The 26,766-nt window shown below is 35.2% G+C and overlaps 1 protein-coding gene across 2 annotated transcripts in view; it reads left to right on the top strand.

Moving 5' to 3' along the window:
* Hnf4g (hepatocyte nuclear factor 4, gamma) overlaps positions 1-26,766 on the top strand; it is a 149,602-nt gene that overhangs the window by 109,084 nt on the left and 13,752 nt on the right. Inside the window, 5 exon segments of one of the 2 annotated variants that reach the window (NM_001415088.2) lie at positions 15,013-15,207; positions 18,207-18,378; positions 20,996-21,090; positions 23,689-23,795; positions 25,488-25,643. In NM_001415088.2, the coding sequence (NP_001402017.1) occupies positions 15,072-15,207; positions 18,207-18,378; positions 20,996-21,090; positions 23,689-23,795; positions 25,488-25,643 (666 nt within the window). In that variant the 5' untranslated portion in view covers positions 15,013-15,071. 2 annotated transcript variants of the gene reach the window in all.

The raw sequence follows: 26,766 nt of genomic DNA, 5'->3' as shown, positions 1-26,766 counted from the left end.
GTAGCAATAATAATCAAAGAACAGAAGGCCATAATTTTGGAAAGGAGTTGGTGCAGGGTAAGGAAAGATTTGGCAGAAGAAAAGACTGGAGAAGTAAATACAGCACTACTAAAGAAATTCTCCAAGAAAAGAATGTTCCATCCCAGACACAGAACCCATAATAGAAGGATCTGCACAGTACATCTATATGGGCCTGAGCCTTTGCTCCCTGGATATGTTCCTCAATTTTATTTGGAGTGATGCTGGAGGGGGAAGGGCTTAAACTCTTTCCTAGGTTTTCCTCAAACATATTTAGCTGAACACAAAAGCAGAAGGGTCAGTAGTATTACATTCAGGAACTTTTTACTTCTTAGAGTTTAATTATAAAAGGCTGTCCTATAAAACCATAAGGTTGGCAAGCTGAAGCTGAAGCTGTGGTGTCATTGTCCACTGCAGTGGAGATGGCTCTCTTCCCTGTCAACATTAGTTGATTGTTCATTGTACAAAATAGGCAGTAGTTATACAAACAGAATTAATTACGCATGTGAAAATTCTGCAAAAATGTGGCTTGTGAGTAATCTATAGGGGAGGTCTACTTTATATTGAATGTGAATGGCTCTGTATTACACTGTTTAGGTGTATGCAAGAATCCATGGTTGTTTAAATATTGATTATAATAGTTTTGTTTCTTCTTCCAAAGCAACTATGACTTTGACTTTGGAGAGTCTGTCACTTTATAGTACTTATTTCTTTTGTTGATTTGTTTAAAAAGTGTTTTAAGGACTATTTTTTGTTGTCTTTTCATATCTCTTTGTTTCTCTATCTCTTTCTGTCCTTATCTCTATCTCTGTCTATTTTTCTTGTGTGCGTGTTTGTGTGTGTGTGTGTGTGTTTGTGTGTGTGTGTGTGTGTGTGTGTGTGTGTGTGTTATATGCATCACTGTCCATATATGTTGAATACCCTAAAGTTGGAGTTATAGGTAATTGTCACTTGCTGGACATGAGTTGTTGGGTCTAAAACTGCATCCTCTCAAAGAGCCATCTCTCCACTTCCTTAACTTAAAAAACAAAACAACAAAAACACCAAAATTCTTTCTTCAAATTCACGTTGGAAAAGCTTCCATAGGTCTTCTCTAAACTGTGATGTGATTAAATCATGTATTAAGTCTTTTTCATTTTCTTCTTCTCCTCCCCATAAGGTGTGTTTTTGTTGTTGTTGTTGGTGGTGGTGGTGTGGTTGAAAGCTTACTCTGTAACTGAAGCCAACCTCAAATTTTCCTACTTCAGTCTCTGAGGCCAAAACTTACAGATGTATATTACAATACCTGGTAACAATGGAGCTTTTGAATCTACACATATTTTTACTTATGTTGTCTTTAATTTCCTGTATATTTTGATTATTTTTAATTTTTCACATAGGGATTTATTGCCACTGACTTCCACCATTATTCTCCTTTTACCTCAGATCATATTTTTGACTGATTAGAATATCTTAATTTATCTTTGTCTGTTTCTTTCCATTTTAAACAATGTTCTGGCACATGAGTGAATCATAACAATTTGCAAAGAAACTTAGTCTGATTCATAAAATTTTGATACTATCTAATGGACCCACGTATCATCGGACATGATTTACACAATCCTGGAAGCTCAAATCCTGAAATGTATTGCCCTCCCCTCTTGATTTGAATCTAGTCTCCATTTGCTTTTCTTATGAGGAAATTGCCAGTAGTAGCTGGCAGCAGGGTCAGCAGGGAGTGACCAAAGCATGGCTCAGAGAGTCTACAGAGGCTCTCGTGTCCCTGATCTAGATATGAGCCTCAGGATCTGTGCCAGAAACTGCTGGGACAGCAATTACAGTGCTGACCAAGATATCTGGACCAACCCCACGGCTTTCAAGGATAGGGAGTGCCACCCTAAACGGGTTGTCATCTTAACAGCTCTTGTAGGCTCTTGGGAAAATGGTTTATCTATTGTATGAAGCTGAATTTCTCTATTCCCAAGCCTAAAGAGCAGCTCTGGGAATCCAGGTCAAGTTAAAACACAAATAATAATAGTTATAAACACCCTTAATGAAACCAAGAGGTCAGAGGAACGAAGCAAGCCTAGCAGTCAAGATAGAAACAAATGTTTGACAAGGACTTTCTGTGTTGACTGCTGATCACCATCAGAATTACAATTAAAAAGAACTATTTAATTTAAAAATATTTTTTGCAGTTTTGAGTTGAAAATTCCAAGTAGAGTTAACTGAGAGTGTGTTCTCTATGGAGATCCAGATTATGGTGAAAAACATGAATTACAGCGTCAAATATGACTGAAAATTTAGCCAGTATTATTGAAGCCCCAAAGACATGCCTTCTGCTTTCTTGTATGTTTTCAGCTTCTGATTCATTTATCCTTTAGATTAGAAGTGCTTGAGACATCTTGCACAAGAATGGGAAGGAGAGTAAAAGGCAGGAGTCTCATAAAAAAAAGTAGTCAGAGAAGGCATCTTTCTCCCACAATGGTAAATTATCAAGTCCAGATTGGAAGTTCTCTCCAAGTTCCACAAAGAAGAAATAAAAAGGGTAAAAGGTGTATTTTAAGTAATTAACAAATGTATAAATTTTAAGGCTGGAGAGATGGCTCAGATATTAATTTTACTTACTACTTTTGCAGAGGACACATCCTATCCTTTGTATCCATGTGGAGGCTCACAATATTAACTTCAGTTTCAGAGGTCCTGATACCTTCTTCTTGCCTAGTTGGATACCAGACATGCATGCCTAGCATGAACATACATACAGGCAAACCACATAAAATAAAGAGAGCTTTAGTAAGTATCCTAGATTTACATTCTACATTCTATATAACTGAGATTGACAATGAATTTGCTATTTTTGCTATTCTGTTAAGTCACAGGGATTACAGCTGACGGCAGCATACCCAATTAGTGGGAAATATTTTAGATATTTTATGTTATTTTCATCTAAGATATAATTTACTTATTACAATAAAAACAAGGTACTTTTTAATCAGTTTTCTGCAATGATTTTGTTAGCATGTTCAGTTATTGTTTTTGACACAGGGTAAGATTTTATAACCAAGATTGGCCTTCAGCTAGCATTGAACCTCCTGTTTCAGTTTTCTAAATCCTGATATCTAAGCTACAACGTCATTGATAGTTGCTGTTCTTTAAACATTATCTGGGATTTATTTTATTTTATTTTATTTTATTTTATTTTATTTTATTTTATTTTATTTTATTTTTCAGAGCTGGGGACCAAACCCAGAGCCTTGCGCTTGCTAGACAAGTGCTCTACCACTGAGCTAAATCCTCAACCCCTGGGATTTATTTTTAAACACGATGTGATATGTGAAACCAACTTTTATTTACTCAGGAGATTCAAGATACTAAAACAATTCTCTGAATGTATAATAAGTGATTTAGTTTCTCTTTTTAACCTCCTGGTCTATTTGTAGACCAGGTCCTATAAAACACCTAGTAGTCATAGAAAAACACCCTGACAGAAGCAAATAAGTGGGAGAATAGGGTTAGTCAGCTTACAGTTCAAGGTTACAGAACATCATCTGTGGAGAGGTCAAGACACAAACTTCAAACAGTTTCCTTTATTACACCCAAATTCAAGAGCAGAGAGAGATGAGTGCATTCATCCCAGACCTCAAGCAGTATTACAGAACAATAGTGATAAAAACTGCATGGTATTAGTATAGAGACATGAAGGTAGATCAATGGAATAGAATTGAAGACCACACACCTAGGATCACCCGATCTTTGACAGAGAAGCCTAAACCATCTGTTGAGGTAAAAATTTAAAAAAACAATCAGTGGCTGCCAGTTTCCGCATGTTCTCATTCTACACAGATCTGTGGGAGCTGCTTGCTCTAGCTGTTTCTCTGTCAACTGCTTTCATTCATTGTCCCCTTGGCAGATTGTTACAAGGCCTGACACACACATAGCATTCTGTGGGCCATTCTAGCATGGCATCATATCATGCTAGGCCCAGGCATTCTATAATCTAGCCCAGTTTCCAGAACTGAGACAGGTTGTCTCTCTGTTTACTGAGAACTTTGTTCACATCCCCTGTAACCTAGTAAATCAAAGCTCTGAAAACTTGTAGTTTAACAATTAGATTAATATGTTAAATTTATAATCTATAATATAAACACACACAAAATAAACTTACAACCAACTGATAAGGATGTAAACCGCCCACCTGGATAAGATAAATTTGCCAACAGAAATCCAAGCCAGCTACCTTGGCCATTCAGGACCACCCTCCTGGGATATCCTGATCTGGGTCACCCTTCTCAGTATCCATCTTGATTCTCCCTCCTTCTTCTTCTCTCTTTCTCTATAAAAACTTTGTTCCCACTGTATTCTTTTACTGTCAAATCATGGCCTTGATATAACTTGTTCTGGCCCTCACCTGCATAATGACATCAACCTATAACCATCCAGTGGAAAAAAGACAGCAGGTTCAACAAATGGTACTAGTTTAATTGTTGGTTAACGTGTAGAAGAATGTGAATTGATCCATTCTTATCCTCTTGTACAAAGCTCAAATCCAAGTGGATCAAGGATTTCCACATAAAACCAGATACACTGGATCTAATAGAAGACAAGGTGGGAAAGAGCCTCAAATACATCAGCATAGGGAAAAATATCCTGATCTAATAGTTCAGGCTATAAGATCTACTATTGACAAACGGGATATCATGAAAATTGAAAAACTTCTATAAGGTAAAAGACACTGTCAATAAAACAAAACGGTAACCTACTATAGACTGGGAACAGATCTTTACCAACTATACATCTGGTAGAGGGCTAATATCCAAGGTATACACAAAGAACTCAAGAAGTTAAGACTCCAAAGAACGAAATAACCCTTTTAAAAAATGAATTGGACCTTAAAAAATGGATCTTCACAAAGAATTCTCAACTGAGGAATCTCAAATGGACAAGAAAGACCTAAAGAAATGTTCAACATTCTTAGTCATCAGAAAAATGCAAATCAAAACAACCCTGAGATTCTACCTCACACCAGTCAGAATGGCTAAAATCAAACACTCAGAAGACAGCAGATGCTGGCAAAGATATGAAGAAAGAAGAAAACTCCTGCATTGCTGGTGGGCTTGAAAAGTTATAAAACCACCCGGGAAATAAGTTTGGTGTTTTCACAGAAAGTTAGAAATAGTTCTACCTAAAAACCCAGATATACCACTCCTGGGCATATACCCAAAAGATGCTCCAACATATTGCAAGAACACATACTCCATTATGATCATAGCAGCCTTATTTATAATAGCCAGAAGCTTGAAACATCCCAGATGTCCCTCAATAGAAGAATGGATACAGAAAATGTGGTACATTTACACAATGGGAACAAAATAATCACAGGAGGTAGAGGGTCTGGAAATTGAATGAAGGTGTGTAGCAGTGGGGGATGGGGAACTATGGGTAGCCACTAGAAAGTCCCAGATGCCAGAGGTCCTAAGGAATGACATTATCCGAAATACCCAAAAGGTATTTCATCAAAGGGGAGCTAGAACCTGTAGAGACCATATCCAGTAAATGGGCATGGCCCCAAGTTGAGTGATGGGGCCACCCACTCATCTCAAAATTTTTAAACCAGAATTGTTCCTGAAAATGCAGGGACAAGGACTGAAGCAGAGACAGAAGGAAAGGCCATCCAGAGACACCCTTATCTAGGGATCCATCCCATGTGAAGACACCAAACCCAGACACTGTTGCTGATACCAAGAATTACTTCCTGTGAAGAGCTTGAATAGCTGTCCTCTGAGAGGCTTTGCCAGCACCTGATCAACATAGATGTGGATGATCAAGGCCAACCATCAGACTTAGCATTGGGACCCCAATGGAGGAGTTAGGGGAAGGACTGAAGGAGTGGAAGGACTTTGCAACTCTATAAGAAGAACAACAATATGAAATAACCAGGATCTCCAGAGTTTCTGAGGACTAAAGTACCAACCAAAGAATACATATGGAGGGACCCTTGGCTCGAGCTGTATATGTAGGAAAAGATTGACTTATCTTGAATCAATGGGAGAGGAAGCCCTTGGTTTTGTCAAAGTTTGATGCCCCAGCACTAGGGGATGCTTGGGCATTGAGAAAATGGGTGGGTAAGTTGGGGAGCACCTTCATAGAGTCAGCAGGGGAAAACAGAATGGGGAAAAACATTTGAAATGAAAATAAATTAAGTATCCAATCAAAAATGAGTACATTCAAACACTTATGCACTTCAAAAAAGCTACTTCACCCTAGAAAATGGTGTTCCTAAATGCTAGAATGAGAAGAAATTTCTCACAGAAATTAGGTATTTTGTTTAAGAAACCAGAGGGGGGGAGGGAGGGAGGGAGGGAGGGAGGGAGGGAGAGAGAGAGAGAGAGAGAGAGAGAGAGAGAGAGAGAGAGAGAGAGAGAGAGAGAGAGAGAGAATAGTACTATACTGAGATTATACTAACAGCTTATGCTAGGTTATTTCTAACTGATAGTCAAAGCTCACCACCATAGATGGTTTTATATTATGTTCACTCTTCAAGTAGGTTATCCTTGGTTGTCTGTAATTTACTGTTTACAGCTCTTTGAAAGTTTTTATTCTTTAAAGATTTGTTTAATGATATATCATCTAAAATCCTTGCACATTATCAGAAGTTAATTAAACCGGACCTACAAATACCTGGCTTGATAGTTAGGATATTCTATCACAACTATTTAAGAATTATAATTTTCATGAAGCTAATTATTCATAAATTTAATTTTAAGATTGGGTTTACTTCTTATTATTTTCTAAAGACTATTTATATATAATTCCCTAAAATTTCTAGCAAGTACTTCTTCACCTATTGCAAATACTAAAATGTAAAAAAAAATGTGGTCCACCAGTCTTTGTCCTTATGAGTTTATGAACTCTTATGGTATTCTTAGGCTTATAAGAACAGCCTTAATGATTTTTACTTATGAATTTCAGAAATCTGAAAGAAAACTTTTAGATATGCTTTAATTGTGTATACATGTGTACCTGCATGTGTGTTTGTGTATGTGCATGTGTGTTTGTGCATGGGTTAGAATATTTGTGGGTCAGAGCACAAGTCATGGGACTTAATTCTCACATCTCTGGTCCCAAGGATCAAATTTAGGCCATCATACTTGGTTGTAGACATCATTTTTCTGAGCCGCCCTGCTGGTCCTCAGGAAACTTTGTAATATTATGTAGGCATTTTCCATTTTAATGCTTGTTTTCTTACACTACATAAATTCCAAAATGTTACTTCTGATTGTCATTCCAACAGTATAAGTGAATGAGGCAACCAGAAGTATGATTATGTACCAGAAATTTTTTAACATTTGTGTGCACTAACAAGTTATAGGTACATATTAAGATTAAGGAAGTTTTCAGTTTCCATTTAAAATTGTGCTGGGTCTACCACCCCTGTGTACCTATTTATCACTAAATCAGCTCTACTTCAGAAGTCTACATGGGTAGTAGATAAGTTAATATTTCTTATTCTTTTTTATTGCACATTTTTTTTGCATTTACATCCTTAGTCATCAGAGAAATGCAAATCAAAACAACCCTGAGAGTCCACATCACACAAGTCAAAAATGGCTGAGATAAAAACTCAGGTGGCAATAGATTCTAGTGAGGATGTAGAGAAAGAGGAAAATTCTTACATTGTTGGTGGGATAGCAAACTGGCACACAATCACTCTGGAAATCAGTCTGGAGGTTCCATAGAAAATTAGACATAGTGCTACCTGAGGACACAGCTATACCATTCCTGGGCATATACCCAAAAGATGCTCCAACATATAACAAGGACACATGTTCCTCTATGTTACATTGGTCCTACTGTCTCTGACTGGAACTTGTCCCTCCTGTGGGCCTGAGAGTCTGTGATTTAGGCGTGAGAGCACTCCTGGGAGACCAGCTCTCTCCGAGCATGATTTGGGTATGGAAGGCTGTGCTCTGGGTGCAGATGGAGACCTGATGGATCCTGTCCCTAGCTGCTCTTATGTGTGTGTGCTCTTGGTGATTTTCTCTTTGGACAATTATTGGAGTGAAAGTGGAGTCTCACCTGTAGGCTTAGGAGTAAGAGAAGTCCTGGGAGACCAGTTCTCTCCAGGAAGGATTTTGGTAAAGAGGGATGTGAGACAGCCTTAGTTACAGGTCCAAATAGAACCTGGAAGCTAGTTAATATTTTGAATCCATATTCTTGGATGCTATGGAATATCAATTACCTGCCCCCCTCTCTCTTTCTCTCTCTCTCTCTCTCCTTCTCTCTCTCTCTCTGTCTATGTATCTACCTATCATCTCTCATTATCTGTCTATATTTTATGTTGATGATGGTGGTGATGATAAGCAGCATTATGTCGATGATCACTTGTTTGATAGGTCTTTGAAGTAAGATATTTTGCATATTTTATATAGAAATATGTAGTGATTGAAAAATGTTCAACTCATGAACTATCAAATTTATTATTTGTATAGATCTTTTACTCACATTTGGACTTTAAAAGTTCAAAGCCTCAATAACTAGAGTATACAATGTGTTTCCCTTAATCAGACTCAGAAAACAGTCATTTTCAAGACCCTTAATATATCACAAAAGTTTTTCTTATGATCAGTACCATCTCCTCATTAAATATATTAAGCTTTGTTGTGTTTATAATTGTGCATACATGTGTATGAATTCATGTATGAGAATGTCTCTTTATGTGTGAGAGAGTTTGTGTGTATATGTGCATGTTTGTACATGTGTGTTCATGAGTGTGTGTGTATTTGTATGTGTGTGTGTGCATGTATGTATTATGTGTCAGGTGCCTGTGGAGTCCAGAAGAAACTGTTAGACCTTTGAAAATGGACTTAACAAAGTGCCATGAGCCACGTCACTATGGGTGTTAGTTTTCTGTAGGAGTAGTTATGCACTACACTCTTAAGTGTCAAGCTATTTCTCTTTCTCCACTGCATAATTGTCTGATGTACCTTTTATCTTTTGGGACCTTTACAGTTCTCTTGATGATTCTAGCAACTAGCATAATATAACCTGCTAGACTTATATGTATGTTAGGCACTAAAGTTTCAAATACTTAAAGAATGATCCCCGAAGTCACCATCTCACCTAAGATAGTACACATTAGGTTAATATGTTTCTTCTTAAAATCATTGCAATTATGCTTTGTGTATTTACTCAAAACATCTCAAACTCTAAGAAATGAGCTGAAATACCAACATTTCACTGTGAGTAATGCCTATAGTTGCCTTTATTAAACGCAGAGGCAGATATTGGTTAGTTTTATCCAATTCAAATGTCATATTAGAGTGTTGTTTTCTTTTAGCACTTCAAGTTTCATCAAGGAATACTGAGATATTCTTCACTGTATGACAATATAGACAATCTATATCTGTACTTTAAGGGAGAAATTGTAACTTATTTATTATTCAACTTCCAGATGCAAAAGTTGATGCATATTACAGCACAATCATTTAAAATATTCACACACTCAGTGTTGTGAAACTGCTGCTAATTTTTCTTACACCTATTTCGTTGGAAGACATTGGGAACAAGTGCTGGGACAAACTGATCACTTCCTTTCCTTCTATTTGTCTGTTGAAGCAGGTTAGGTCTTGGTGTGCCACTGTAATCTCAATCAGTGTGAGTAGCTTTGCTGAGGTTGCAGTGGCAACAGCGATAATACTCATTGTAAAAAGAAAAAAACTTGTGCCAAAGCACTCCCTGTCTACACCAGCCTGTGCCTTCTACCCAGCTTACTTTATCTTCCCTGCCAGCATAATCTGTATTCCAGTTAATTATTTAGTGCTATTTATCTTCTTATCGTTGAAAAAGGAGAGTCTATTTTGAATCACAAGGTAGCTGGCCTTGAAAGCAAGTTTAATATATATATAGATTTTGTATACCACCCAAAGCTTTTTCTCAATGGATTTCTTAGTTCCAGCTGGGTTTCAGTGTGCAATCCTGAATGGTCGTACCTGATTTAATCACGATATGGATTCAGTATTTCTTAGTCTTGAGTTTCACTTGAACTTGTATGTGGTGTTACAAATTTTATGGTTATTGGTAAGTAGAAGGCATATACCTTTAGGAGTGCAAATCAGAGGTATCAAGAATTTAAAGCTAGCTTGGGTTGCAAAAGGAGATCCATACCTTAAGCAAACAAGTAAAATATCTCGTAAAATAAAGTAGCTAAGTCACATCACCACTGTTACAGAGAATAAGGTCATCTCTTCAGTCTACTCTGTTGTTTCATAAAACACCTGTGTGTCCCCAGTCTGTTTTTCTAAACACTACTATCAAATAACATTTTCTAGAAGTGTTGAATTGTTCCCTTTGGCCAAAGAAAAACTATGAATTAAATGTAAAACCAAAAGGTTTATGTTGGTTCCTGAGATTAAAGTTTGTGGTCTACAAAAATTAGTTAAGAAATGACTGAGAAATAATTATAATTTTCAAAGAAAAATTTAAAATATATTTATACAGTTATAAGTTTAATTTGCTTTTAAAAATCATCAATGCTATGCAGGGATTGCCATCTGAAAACTCATATAAAATCTGGACTTTATGAAAAAATCTTTTTGAGAATTAAGCACATCATTATAGCTAGTGTCTAATTTATTTGTGTATCAGAGACAGCAATTTGCTGTGGAAATAAACATTTCCATTTTTGATTGTCTTATTTTTTTTGTAATTTCCCTTTTTTCATCAGACTAAGAAGTAGAGACAAGCTTTTCATCTCAAAAAAGGAATGATAATTGTTTGTGAATTAATAGCCAGGAAGTATAATGACTTTATTGAGTTTCCTATGAGAAGTTGAATTTTTTTTTTGCTTTTAAGTAATAGTTTGTTGTGTTGAATAGAACTTTATATGGTGATTTTCAGTATACAGTGACAGTGACTCTCTCTGTGTCTGTGTGGGTTGGCACTCCCCTTCACCTCATATTTACTGATTGTATTTGTTTACTTTTCAAACTGGTAAAATAGAATATGGAAATAATGAAAACTATTTTGGGAGTAAATTTGGAGAATAAATTTCACTAACCATACTTGAAAAGAAAATGTTTTTATGCAGATATTAGCATTAAAATTTCTTCCATGAAAATGTTCTAATGAAATTATGCTAGATTTTTATTAGCCTGTTTTCTATTTTAAATCACTCTAGGAAGGAATGATTAAATCAAATATAAAGCACAGGACATTTTACAAGTTTAATAGTCCTATAGATAAGATAGAAATGTTTGTGCTATTATCTTGAGAGTTACGGTGAACTAAGTTTTCTTCATTTAGCTCTACACTACTCACTATGTTTCTTTAAAGAAAATTAAATGATGTATTTTCTTAAGAAAATTCATAGAATCATTGCTTTGGGAAAACCATTTCTAAAAACCCTCATCACACTAATTCCACTGATATTTTGGCTATAGTCATCTTTCCTTTTAGAGTGACTAGTTGCCCAGGTCTCAGAGTACGTGTTGGAGCTATCCAAACACTATGTTCTCCTATATATTTCCTGGCCTCCAAACAGATAGTGATGAGTAGGCTCCATTAAGAGGTATTTTCAGATGCGTGGTGGTGAACACTTGTGAACATAGCATTCAGAAGAAGAGTCAAAAGGATTTCTGTGAGATTGAGGTCATCATATTGACTTAGTGAGCTCCAAGCCAGCCAGGGTGACAGTGAGACCAATCCTCAAAGACAGAGAAAGAGTGGGGAGGGCTCAGATACAGTATCATTTGTTTCCTTTTTTTTGGTTGCAGATAAAGTTCATATATTTCTAGTTTACAGAATGTATGTTACTTATTCTTAGGGCTCATGTATTCATCATGATTTCAGTGTGCAAGTGATTTTCAAACCTCTGGAGCTAAATAAGCAGCTGTGTTCATCCACTTAGCTGAATGGAGAGTTCACTAGTTTTGGTCTCAACTCCTCAACAATCATGATGTTTTTCTTTTAATTTAAGACTTTAAAAAAAATCTAACATAGGCTTGATGATTTCCTCCTTCCTTTCCTAACAACAAATGGAATTTGTAAGTGAAAATTTCACCTTCCAACTAAGTCTATGGAAACTTTATCTTATAACTTTATTTTGCTGACTAGTGCCTTTAGTATATTTTCTGAGTTATGTGTACTCACTTTTGAATGGAAAATAAAAGTAAAACCAGAGAGTATTACATACTTTTCATTGATACATAATCAACAGCGCAATGCAATAACTAAAAATCTTTCTCTTTCATCTTTCCTTTCCCCCCACCCATGGGCGTCTCCTTTATCTATAATCCATAATCCATGTTGATTTGAAAATACAAGCCAGAGTGTAATACTTCTTTTGGTTATGATTCATAAACTTCAGTTCCAAATTAATAACTTTCTGTGCCTTTTATTCCTTTCGATTCTTCCATGCCACTCTGTGTATCCCTCTTCCAGGCTTCTTGTCAACTCTTATGTTTCTATTATTTTCCTTAAAGAGAGAAAATTATTCTGAATCAGATCACATGCACTTTAGAAATAGATACCAAGGCCCATTCTTATAAACTACTTTATAGTTAGAGAGAATCTCAATTTAAAACCAATACAAATAAATACTTTGATTTAGCTGACTCCTGTGATTAACGCAGACATTTATTTTCCATTAGGGGACATAATATTTATCATCTAGTGTGGTTTCATCTCACAGTTTCACACACCTATGGAGATTTGGTTGTATTTGATATCTAGCATTTTCTCCCACTTCTTCTTGTCATTTCATTTCACAATATATTACAGCAACTTTTATATTTAACATCACAGTAAACTTTCTATAATCTAGTGCAAGATGAGTTTAGTGTTTTCACTCTTTCCCTTTAAACCAAGAGAAATGCTATGGAATTGAGTAAAAGTAAGTTGAATTAAATATAAGAAATATTTTTTAAAAACTGTAAAACTCTAGAGGCATCCATATTCAAATTACTTCATAGGTAGCTTTTACTTTTATCCCTATTTATAGGAGTACTGAAAATTGAGGAGAGCATATGGGATTTATAAAAAATGTAGCATCCTTAGACGTGAAGTACCTCTCAGAATGAGTCTTCTTTCTAAAATCAAACATTAGCGTGTCTACTTGAGTAAGTTGAAAAACAAGAGCACATTCACATCCTTTTTGAATTCTAGTTATTTGTTTAATTAGTTCATGAAATTGTCTGTTCATGAATTTAAAAGGGAAGGATTTTACTGTACCTTGTAAGCTAAGGGAAAAGACTGGAGGACACTTCCTTTTGTAACTGGAGGTTAGCTGTATTCTTTAAGGCTGCCCATCCATCTCTGACATTTTTAGGAAGGCACACTGCACCTTAGGGGATTTGCCTGCCCTTTTGGATCTGCTATAGCTCTTACATACTATGTGAGATGCAGAGTACAATTTACCCTTCCTTGGGTGTGAAACACATTCTCTTGGAATCCAGCCTAACTAATGTAAAAATCTCCTTGACTTGTGCTCAGACACTAGCACCCTGAAGAGGAACACTCTGGTCTGCTTGTTACATTCGCCTTTAGGATGGGAACAGGATAGTGCAGAACAATAATAAAATTATGGGATTACTCTACTGAGCTATATTTGTGTTATTTTACTATTGGCAGTATTGTATAAAAAGATTGTGCTGATAGTCCTCCATGTTGGTTAGTTAGCATGGAGATGAGGAAAGTAGAGGGCTTCATGCACAGCCTTTGAATCACATGGGAACAGAGTCCTTCATATCAAAGAAGAAAAGCACTTCATACAAGTAAAAAGCACAGTATTCATTTGCTGCCACTTCTCCAAAAATGGAATTATGGTATCTAACATTCACTTAAAAGTTCTTAATTATAAAGTAATTATTAATTGAAAATTTGAAATATACTGATTATGAGGCAAAGAGACTATCCCAATACTCTGTCTAATTTGGTATTTTTGATTAATATGACATATTTTCTTCACAGAATGTCACATGTTTTGAGTTTATTTTAGCATACTATATTTCTGTGAGGAAATGCATTCAAAGGTACAATAGTCACATGAGTAGGAAATTTATTTACAAGATTTACTGTAATCTTTAACACCTGTAGAATATAAACTTTTGAACTAAAAACATCAAAAGGTAGATAAAGCATTCTTTTTTAGAAACAAAAATCAATAAACATGTTTTCAGAAGTAAAATGTTGATATTGAATACTAACTTTTAAATATTTCCTGAACTCAGAATGTTTCTTCACAACAACAAATAAAAAATATGCATCCTATATGTTGAGGTGGAAGAGAATGTATAAAGCCATGCATTGGGGATAGCTTTACTTGGCTAACACCTAGGATGTAAGTAGATAAAATTAAAACGAACTCTTAGTACTCACCAAGTTGAAGCATTCTATCCATGTTGCTGCCCCCTCCCCCTGAAATTTGCAATTGTGGAGTAACATGAATGATAAATTGATAATTTGGAAGAATATTATGCAGGTTATATTACGACTCTGCCTGTTCATTGCTAGAACATGTCATAAATCTCAATCTCACAAACTACAAATCTGCTCTACTCCAAAATAAACAAAGTCAATTTTATTGTACATATACAGGAAAGCTGCCACTGTTACGTGTTCGGTGTGTTGGCAGGTTACAGTTTTAACTTTCCTAATTTTAAGAGTAATATAAGTTTGACTTTTGAAACTCTTTGGGACTTGCTTTGAAGCTTCTCATGTGGGCTACCATCCACAACAATTTCAGGTTAAATCTTGACAGGGACTCCTCTCTGTGTTTAACCGCTCTTTAAATGACGTCATTTATTGTGTACTGGAAATCAATTTAGAAGATCATGCTAGTCTTCTAAGTGTTTCTGATAATGGCAGTTCCATGAAGCATTCCAAGATTATCACAAGGAATTGCTCTCATGTGCCATAAAAGAAAAATGAGCAGGACCTGGCCTGCTGAAGGAGTTACAGTTTGACAGCCCCTCCCACAGAAGCACTGAAATCACCCAGTGACAGTTAGCTCTGGTTAGTAATCACAGCTTGAAAGCATAACTGCTAGCACACTCTGAGTGTGTGGATCCATTCGTATGTGTGTTTCTGAACTGATGATGAGGGTTTCGGAGCCGATACTGGAAATGGCCATGGGAAACTACAGTGAAGTTTTGGACCCAACTTACTCAACCTTGGAATTTGACACTATGCAGATTTTGTATAATCCCAATGGTGAGTTCTCATATAATTATATGTTAAGAGAAATAAGCACAGGAAAATGATATGGAGCTCTCTGATGGGTTGGATTAGCTTGGTTGCTGGAGAATTCAAGATTTGTGTCTAAGGCCACAAATCTGAACCTGAATTTAAATTTTGTGTTACCTAAGTTGTTTGATGTTAGAGGTAGAATAGCTTATATTTGTGTTATAAAGTTACCTTAGGATTCTATAGGCTAGTGGGTTACAAAGCATAGTTTCAGGGGCTATTTAATTTGCTGTACATTGAAATGATAGTAATTTTTGACATATTGTCCTTGAAAATAGATTTGTCTGTACAGTATGTTAAGTAGCCTATGGACAAAGTTATACAGGATACTAGGGAGGTTTACTGGATCCACTCTTTATCTCATCATTTCAGTACTCCATTGCTGTGGAAGACAAACTCCACCTGAGGTGATTGTGTAGTCTCTTCACTGGACACATATATAAAAAGAAATAAAGGTTTAGGAATAAAACCCCAGGTTGATGAGCTAATGTTTAGCTCCCAGAGCTTGGGGAATGTGTCTACTGTAATAATTTAACTTTTAAGAAGACAGATTATTTCAGGGTTGAGTCTTTATGTAATACAGGATACCATCTATTCAGAATGTAGATGTCTTTTTCTAAGTAGAAAGCTTACTCAAGACAGGTTGTAGCTGTTAAAACTTACAGTTGTGTATGCTATGGGGAAAGTGTATACATGTGTGTAAGTGTCTGTGTGACCATATGTTTGTATAGTTCATAACTGAAAAAATCATCTTATGATTAGCTTAATAATCTTCTGAAACTGTGAACTTTATATTTTCAATAAGCAATAGCTTAATAGTGGGAAATTGTAGAAACTGAAAAGCTCTAATTTAGAAAATTCTCTAATTTAACATAAGTACAGAGTGAAAACTATAGTGTAATACTTAGGAGGACACAGATTTGATAAAAGCTACTCAGTATTTATTTCAATAACATAAGAATTTTAATAAGAGACCACAGAATCATAAGTGTAAAGTACAGATGTACCATATAAATGTATTGAATCTTTCAGAGTGTACTACTACAGTAGTGTCTCATTTGTTTGCCTGTAACAATATTGTCAGCAGCATGTAAATATGGCATCAAACATAAAGCCAGACTTAACTTTGTCCGTAATATTTTAATGTTATCCAACAAAGAACAGTTGATTCCAGACACTTAAACATTTATTACTTAAAATCATTTTCAATTCAAATATATTGATGACGTTCTTCTCCTCCACCAGCCCTTCAACTTCCTCTCCTCCTCCTGCTCCATCCTCCTTTAAAGTCCTTCCCAAAGACAAAACATAAACAAAAACCCAATAGAACAACAAATATCCTCACAACCAAGAAATCAAAATAAAACAAGACCCAGAAAGAAGAAAAACCCCTTCATCAACCTGTAACCGAGTGAATAACACAAGAATGTGTGTTTGTTATATTGATCAACTCCTCCTGAATATGAGTCCTTCCCAGAAGTGATTGGTATAGTCCATCTCCATTGCAGAAAATTGTTTTTCTCTCTCCCAGCAGTTCTTTGTCATTCATTGATGGCCACAAGCAACCAGGTTCATTTTAATATATTTCCTTATGTATTTAATGTCTTTGGGTATGTTGAGATTCATAGAATACTTGCAACAATGTGAACTCATTAAAGAAATACTTATATAGAAATGATTATATGTATTCTCATGGAACTACATATAGTCCTATGGGCACACACACATATTATATATATATATATATATATATATATATATTGCTTTTGAAACAGTATTAGATATTCCACTGTAGCTGAGCAGTTCTCAGTAGTGAGAAACAGAAGGATGAGAGAAACAGATGAGTTCCCTGATATTATGATGCTGAAATTTTCCATATAAAGATGTATTTGTGATCCAGTCCATTTGTAGTACAATTCTAGGCAATAATAATGCATGTTTAAATGCATTTTTAAAATAATGGTAGTTTGTACAACTTTAGGCTTTGCTTGAAGGACAGATGAGAGATGATGGTCTTTGAAATCTCAAAGCAGATTCATACAAAACATGAGAAGTGTTCAGAAACCTCAAAGTCAGCTTAAATAAGGGCAGGGAAATGTCTCAGAAACTTTGAAAAGTACAGTTGATGAAATCATATATGTGAAAGAACACAGAGAGGCGCCAGGGTGTAGAACAGTGAACAGAGTGGAAGATAGAAGGCAGTGAGCTGAGAGTGGAGGAATGTGCCAGGGCAGAACACTTCGGTGTGAGGAGGTACATTATCAATAATGGTGAAATAACTGGCTTTATGCTTTCTAATGAAATGTCCCAGTGTACTGGACAGGCAAAGGTCACATGAAGCAGCTGTCCAGTAGAAAATATACAAAAAGGAGTTCAGATGACAATATGAAAATTAGAACATTCTCTAAAAGCCTTGGAAAGGATGATGGTGTTAGGTAAAACCTTTCACCTTTGCTGAAGGTGAGAAGGGGGATACTTACCTTAGGATGTGCAAAACATTAAATGTAAATGGTAATATAAAGAACTCATGAAAGACACCTAAAACTTTATCTCTGGTGTGGAACCACTGGCTTACATGCAGAGGCCGAAAAGAGGCAAATAATCAACTGGGAAAAGAAATTCCAAGTTCTCTGTTCAACTAAAATGAAGTTCTAACATAGGGTTTTATGTGTTAAACCTGTATTCTATGGTATTATCATGGAAGAAATAAAATGTAATAAAATGTGAAGATTTATTTTATCATTGAGTTGATATTTTCTGTCATGTGATTGCATAAGCTTCCCTTAAGAAAGGTGGTAGTTACAGAATTAAGACAAATCATAATCTGAAGCTAAATGATGAGAAATGTGAGACAGAAGCTGAGGAGGATGCTCTCAGCACTTGAAAGGAAAGCAGAAGTTAAGCAAAGCCTGATGTAGAAACAAACAGTAGACATTGTACTAACTTCTCTCATCTTTTTTCAACAGACAGTTCTGCCCCAGAGACAACAAGTATGAATACCACAGACAGTGGTGTCAACTGTCTATGTGCCATCTGTGGTGACAGAGCAACAGGAAAGCACTATGGGGCATCCAGCTGTGATGGCTGCAAAGGCTTTTTCAGGCGTAGCATTCGGAAGAGTCACGTTTATTCCTGCAGGTAATTTGTTTCAGCAAAGTTTTATTTATTAGGGTCTAAAGATGACATAGGTGATGTGAGGAAGGTCAAGTAAGAGCTCTCGTAGTTCTATAACCCCGAACCAATTTGACAAGCTTCAAAATAGTTTATGGTTGTGTATACAGTTCAACATTCTCAGTGGCAGTGCCATCTTTAAACAATCTGAGACTTGTATAGGTGCATAAAGGAATTCACATACCTACCACCCAGTTTAGAGCAATATAGTTGAACACTCCAGTGGACACCTCCCTGGCCACTTGTCCTCAGTGGCCCAGGCGAAACTACCATCTAGAAATTGGTGTTAATCTTTTCCTTGTGTCTCTTTATTGCTTTATCCCATGTTCACATGCCACTAAACAGTGTTTTAAATTGTTAAAATGGCTTTTTAAGGTGTGCCAGATTTTTTTCAAAATTTCTCTTCAAGGTCCACACATCCTGGGTGTTTAGCAACAAAAATTTAAAAGTACAGATGACTTTGTATCTTATGGGTATCAAATGGTGAAATTTAATTTTCATTTGAAAGCAATTCTCGGGTTAAATTTTATATTACCAACAAGGTTTTGTCTAGATCTTAATTAATTCATAACTCCATATATTTCTACTAGTCTTTTCTATAGTACCTGTTCAATGTCATAGCTCAGTGTAAGTTTAGGTATTTATTCTGATTGATTTCTATGACAGTCCTTGAATATATACTGTTGAGGTTGAACTTGGGCTGTTGACACATGTCACTGATTTTTAACAGAAGGAACAAAAATCTATTTTTGTTCTATTAGTTATAGACATTATTACTAATGGTTATTGTTACTATTTGATTGAATTGGCAATAGAAATCAGGGCCTTCCACATGCTAGGCAAGTACTCTACACCTTCAGTCTTATGATGCTGCTGTAAGAATGAGTTGGATGTTTGAACATTCCCAATCTGACATTTGACTTTTCAAGGTGTAATCAGAGTTAATACATAACTCCACAAATATCTCCTTGTGTTATTTTGTAATATTTGCAGGGGAGTTTGATGTTGATTTAAAAGCAGCAAATTATTAACTTTAAAAATTTGACAAAGTAAAGAGCATTTAGATGGTATTGTGTATGTCCGCATGCTCATTCCATAGCTAAAAATGAGTTGTCTCCACTATGTAACACATTTTCTCTATGGCTACTGTACACACTTAGATTCCTTCACATTACCACCCAAAGGAACAAAGTGTCATAGAGGTGCCATTGTTTGAAGTCACGAGCACTCTTAAAAGTAAGGCACAGCTCCACAAAAAGTGACAGCTCTGGCAATGGAATGTGATGATTTGCACCTTCATTCTATGGGGTCAGTAGAGAAGAATCATCACCAGAACAAATCTTCATGGCGTTCTAATGTCCCAGGAGCAGAGGCATGTGCGGATTTGTGCCTTCACACTACGTGTGCTGCCCTCTATTAGACTTCTATACAGTTTTGATATTCAGCAATCCCTGTAGTCTTTTTCTTTTCTTCAGAAGAATTGTTGTATGGATGCAAATTGAAAGGCCATGTTTTTAAAGTCAAGATTACTGGTCTCAAATGTAACTATTTCTTAGACTGATAAATTCTAATTTGACTTTAGCACTCCTATGTTGCTGAAGCAGGTTTTCCCTGCCTGAAGTACTTAAACTTCTATGTCAATAATATTTATAGGATACTTTCTATAACTTCCGTCAATGTTCCTGTGTATTTGTTAGATTGTAATTTCTTTTAGCTGCAAATATAGGCAATATTCATCTATTCTATGACTACATCAAGATCTTGAACATGTTAAGAACTTCATGATGTATGTTTCTTCTTTCTTCTTTATTCAATTAATGTGAATTAAATGTACTCTCCTTGTGATTTTTTTGGTCACATGTTCTCTTTCTTACTTTGAGAGTCTAAGTAGGTCTTATCTGTAAGTATTAATAAGTCACAAATCACATTATGTTATCCTCCTCATTCAATAATCATCTGCAGCAAATGAAAAATACCAACATGTGTAGCTAGGCATTCACATATTAGCATATTCCAAACTATGTGACTATCGCTACCATCAATTAAAACCAGCCCTTAATTACTCTGTAAAGAAGTCTCTAGTAGGGCATCTTGCAGTTTCCCTGACTCTAATGCAGTGTAAGGAAACAATCTTCTTTCTGTTAGTATAGATTGGCCTGTCTGGACACTGCACTATGTGATTTTTGGTATCCCCTTTATTTGGAAGGGTTTTCAAAGGTGTTCAGCATGTGTATCAGTGCTTCATTCTAACTTATTAATGAATAGCATTGTTCCATTGTGTGGGATTTTACCTGCTCATCACTCCAATGGTTTCATTTCTCTCTGGTATATACATACCTTGAAACTGCTGTGTCCTATCTGTAGCTCTATGCTTAACTTTTAGAAAAACTGCTAAGCACTTTTCCAAAGTAGATGTGTACTGTAGAGGTGAACTGTGTATCACCATGTATCTGTCCAATCCTGAGCTGTATATTTTTATACATGCTTTGTATTGAGCCTGATTTAACTGTAATTACTTAAAGTCTGAGTGTTTGTTTATCTGCTTTATTTGAAAAATGATGATAATGCGTGTTTCCTGTTACAGGTTCAGTCGCCAGTGTGTTGTTGACAAGGACAAAAGGAATCAATGCAGATACTGTCGATTAAGAAAATGTTTTAGAGCAGGAATGAAAAAAGAAGGTAATAGTAATAATGATGATTATGATTATCGATGCAAAGGGCTAACAATGTGCAAACATAATCATTAATCATAATAACCTACATAAAAAGTTCTGATTTCCCACAATATATCAATATATTAATGAAAAGTCTGTCAAAGAGTTTCTAATTAAAGAATTTAGTCCGAGGCTGTGTAGTAAGTAGGCTGAGGAACTAGTGTTTATCTACACTGAAAGTTGACACCATTCTCTCCATAGGCAAAATCTATGCACAGATTAAAGACATGGACGTACTGTACACACAGTTTTCCTTTCTAGAAACACCTGGGTATTTTTACTCTTTCCACAAGTGTCAACTAAAAATCCACATTTTATGCATTCCTCTAATGAAAAATATTCAATGGACCTTACTGTTTCCTAAACATTGTTCCAGATACTAAGACCTGAATTGTGACCATGATAGAGAAGATAATCCCCCATCCTGAGAATCCCATATTCTCTTCAATAATAGTAGTGCAGATATGGTACTCCGTGTACAGTAGTTTTACTTTTGCCTGTTAAGTCATCTCTTCTCAGTCTGACATGATAAGAGACCACTGTGATGTATATCCCAAATATTTGACAGGTGTAGCATTTGCAAGACTTCATACCTATATTTTGCTGTGTGCCTGTGTCTGTCATATACAAAGAGCTGTTTTTGACAAATATATTACTAACTCACAAAAAGAGAGCTAAATCAAATCATAGCACTGCAAATGTATAAAATATATCGAACAGCCTTTTTTCTCTTAATAATTTAAAAATGTGGAAATTTTGTTAGCTTCTATTGAATTGTTAATCTTAAAAGAATATTACAAAAAGTAAACTTTACTACATTAAAGAGGCAATTTCTTCTTTCAAAAATCGTTAGCTAATGTCCTAAAATATCCATTAGGTAGTTCATAGGAATAATCACATAATTTTTCAATGTCTTTTCTACCTGAAAAACAATCCTTACCTTTATAAAATTATAAATGAAAAAAACCCTGCATTTCCCCATTGAGACTGACAATTTATGAAACAAAATAACCTTTGAAAATAGGAAAATTACATCTTCTACTGTTATTAAGATGATGGTTTGATTTTGTTAAATAGATCAGAAAGCAACTTTTGAGTTTAAAAATTGATGTGCCTAACTCTGTATCTAACTTCAATAAATAATATAACTTAATATCAGTATTAATTAAGCAGAAACAGAAACAGGGGTTTATATGAAAATTGCAAATGCTTATGATATATTAAATATATTCAGTGTTTTTTATAAAGTTTGGTAAGAAGAATCAAATTTATAAAAACAGAAGAATATCTTTCACTTCTATGTATTACCACATAAGTGAAAAATAAAACAAAAATAAGCTACTAGATTGATTTTTTTAAAAATAAAATGTTAAATGTTAAATATTTGACTCACCCTAAAGATAACTTCTTTTTTTTTAGACAAATGCTTACACGTTTTCTGCTAACTTAACAGAGTTGCTAAATTTGAGTCTCTGTGACATTGATATAGAAATTGGGGATTTTCTTTGCTGGAGAAAAACATTAATATTTTGATAGCATATTTCCAACAAACCTAATTAGAGTATTAACCTAGATAATTGAGGGGCTATAGTCCTTATGTTCTTGTCTTTGTTTAGTGGAAGATCATTTTGTGTTCTTATTTTTGAAATTTAAGTTTGACAGCCAATTGATTTATTTTTTTACATGAATATATATGTGAATTTTTGGGTAACATTCCCTTGTTTCTTATTTTTTAAAACTTTGGTTTTCAATAATTGTTTAGACATGTGCATCTCTTATTCTTTCGTATCTAAATCAAAGAAGTAGATCTACCTCTCTCTTGCAGACATTGTATATAATGTGAGGAATGATTTCATCCTTCTGCAAAGCAGGAATTCAGGCTTCCATTTTCTAAGGAGATATCTCAGATTACGCAATGATTTCTGAAGCTAATACCTGTAAACATAGCTTTATAAAAGGTCACAAGTTTACTTAAAACCATCTTATCTAAAGTAAATTTACTTTATTGGGCAGTATTTAGTAGTTAAAAGAAAATAAGAATTTCAGAATGTATGGCTCACATCTCTTGACAGTGACTATGTTGTTATCTTTAACCTGGCCAACCAGACAACCAGTATTTTAAGTCTCATTACCTTTTGTTTTATTAACTGTGAGATAATAGAAAACCATCTTTTTCAAAAACACAGCATGTTAAAATCGGGTGACCCACCAAGTCCCAGCATTTGTCTCATTACAAAGTTCAAGCCACCATAATTTATGAGCTCTGGGGACAAGCTTACCTATTCCTATCTTGGAAAGGATTTCAAAGTGGTTCAGGAAGGAACTTTTTTTTTTTTTGGTTCTTTTTTTCGGAGCTGGGGACCGAGCCCAGGGCCTTGCGCTTCCTAGGCAAGCGCTCTACCACTGAGCTAAATCCCCAACCCCAGGAAGGAACTTTAAAAAAAAGTTTCAATTTCTACATCTTGAAATACCATATCTGAACTTCTTTGATTTTCCTTATTTCCAGCTCCCTACTTTAGCCTGCATTAGAGATCTAATAAACAACTGTGGTTTTCTCTCTTAGCGGTGCAAAATGAGCGCGACAGAATCAGCACAAGAAGAAGCACGTACGAGGGCACCAACATCCCCTCCATCAATACTCTGGCACAAGCCGAAGTGAGGTCCTGCCAGGTACACACTACACCCCCAGCATTGACTGTACAATGGAATCCAGTGCCTGCTAATGCAGAGTGCTGTCTTCTGGGTTCTGTTCTGTGCTCACTGTGAGGGTTAATATAAACAGGCTCAAAAGTATCACTTTGAAAGTAGTAGGAGAACAGTTGACTTTTTTAAATTTTGGTTCTGATTTTTTTAACAAGACCCTATCTTTAAATGGAAAAATTCTTAAGTGTAAGGTTGTTTGGAAGTTGTATTTATGAGGTCAAGTAAAAATATAACATAGCATGTTGCTCTCTTTTATTGTAACATTTTATTGGTTAATTCTGTAAAAATCATCTGCTTCAATATTGAGGTAACTTTCATTAGCATTTCTTTCTTTAAACTTTACATCTGAATTCAAGAAATCAACTCACCATCCCCTTAGGGAACACATGCTTTGATGACCATTAGAAACAGAACTCATGGGGTTGGGGATTTAGCTCAGTGGTAGAGTGCTTGCCTAGCAACCGCAAGGCCCTGGTTCGGTCCCCAGCTCCTAAAAAAAGAAAAGAAAAAAAAAAAAAAACAGAAACAGAACTCACAAAATGGGGGGGAAGTAGATTTCGTTACTTTCAAATTGTAGAGTAAGATTATCAGGTGTGAAGTTAAAAGGATCAATCATGCATTTTACACATAAAATACAACCATTAAGTCTAAATATAATCTTCTAAAGGCAGTTCATTTTAGCATTGCCTTCATTGGAAATGTCTATGACAAGGCAAATTATGAAATAGTTAAGCAGTTAATCAGGCCCTAAGGAGGCAGTGAGTCTACTTTCGTTCTTGATAACACAGAAGTAATGTGATGAGGTTAACATCTCATTATCATCAGTATTACTTGGAAATTACTTGATGGTCCAATAAAGCATTTAGAGCATGGCTTAAAGGGGTGCTGTGATAGAATATTGGGGTTCACATGACAAAGGCACACATGCACACCCACATGTACACACAAGAACCTATGGCTAAACTTGACTTTACAAAGTTTTAATTAGGTAGAAAACATTGTAAAGTATCATTTATATTTTCATAGTCAAGAGTTATGTACAACTTTAGCATAATTATCTTGTATTACACATCTCACCATTGCTGAGTTTATTTCTTAATTTTGTTTTTTTTCTTATATATTTGGTTGTGAGCCTAGCCTTTAACGGCTGAGTCATCTCTCCAGCCCTTGGTTTGTTTCTTAATTTTATTTTTATGGCTTCTTAATATTTTCATTTCTTCTCTAAATATTTCCACCTTCCATCAATTTATCCACTAGCTTTTTTTCATAAAAATCAACAAAGATTAAAGATGGAGATCCTTAATGAAAATATGAGTTTAAACTAAAATTACAGGCATAGCGTTTATTTCCTGTGGTTACTATCCATTTCATTATGGAGTCATTTTAAACTACAAACTTCCTCCAAAATCCTAACCTCATTTACAGATTCGGTATTAAAAATCTGTACTCAGTTTATATTTATATACTCATGTTTTCAAATTAGCTTTAAACCAATAATAATTTTATCTCTGAAATTAAAAATGTCGAATATGAAATTACTATGATAAAAATAATTCTCCCTCCCAGGCTGTTTATGTTATATTGTTGTAGGAAATAGAGGAACTATTGGCCATTTAGTGTTTTAAATGATAAACTCATATAATATTTTGTTAACATTAGATCTCAGTCCCGAACCCCAGCGCCAGCACTGACATAAACGTTAAGAAAATTGCAAGCATCAGTGACGTTTGTGAGTCCATGAAGCAACAGCTCTTAGTATTGGTGGAATGGGCCAAATACATTCCTGCCTTCTGTGAATTGCCTTTGGATGACCAGGTATGACTTAGAAGAAACCATGTCTCCCTTAGGGAGTGGTTTTGATATTTGCTAAATTCTTGTGTTTTGTGATTTATATCTATAATGCATTTAATATATTAGACAGTGGTTGTATTATTTTGGGAACTAAACACAAGGATTTCCCTGATTATTCTTTTACCTTTTTATTCTTTCAAGAGACAGAAGTGTTTCTTCTATTGTCTATTGTCATGATCTAACAAAATTATGCACTGGCTAAGAGTTGATTAAGACACTCCTCTGCAGTTTTGGAGTTTAGACACTTACATGAAGAAGAAGGATAAACAGCAAATAATAACAGTCATGACAATTTCTGGGTATTACAAGAGCAAATGTTTGGCAAATTAGAAGAAGAAAATGGTGAGCTGTGGTGCCTTAAATTTCTTGAAGGTATTAAATGAGATTTTTCAGAAATGGCTGGCAACTCCTTGACAGAAACCAAGGAGGATGTGTTAGTGTCTTTGTAGATCATTTGTATAATTAACATGTAAGGGTTTTTTTTCTTCATGCTACGAATTTTATTCTGACATTTATTGTACTACAATATAGATGTAGCAAAAGTATCTGTAGATTACACATCTGAAATCTACCTCAAAAAACAAGTAAGATACAGTCTTCTTTTCCTAAGATACACATTTTTAAACCTGGCATATTGATATTAAAAATTTTAAATAATAGTTTGAAACTTGGATGTTTTCATTAGTATCTAAAGATTAATTTGGACTTGACTCACTTTGAGCTGTTCTTTCTAAAGAGTGTGTACCTTTTTGTAAATGAAAATACTGTTAAAATTTCCAGTTCTTTCACATTGAAAGAATTAACCACACTAAGAGTTCAAAGCAGTATGTACACATCCTCTGAGGAGTGCCCTCACAGGCACAAGAAAACCATGCCAAATGAAACAAACAAGTGTGACTGTGTAAAAATTAAGGAAAAGGGAAATATCCATGTACCAGAAGGGAACAAAAATCATCATTATAGGAATATAGCAGTTATATATTTCTAAGAACGTACTTTACTTGGTGACAGGAAAAAGTTCCATGAAAACTGAAATCACCCTTACAGTATTTTGTAACTCCCTTCCTGGAGTGAGTCACAGTTATTG

This window comes from Rattus norvegicus, chromosome 2 (assembly GCF_021556685.1).
Source record: "Rattus norvegicus strain SHRSP/BbbUtx chromosome 2, alternate assembly SHRSP_T2T, whole genome shotgun sequence".
Taxonomy (NCBI): Eukaryota; Metazoa; Chordata; class Mammalia; order Rodentia; family Muridae; genus Rattus; species Rattus norvegicus.
The sequence above is the reverse complement of the archived record's forward strand: the minus strand, read 5'-3'. Positions and strand labels throughout refer to the sequence as shown.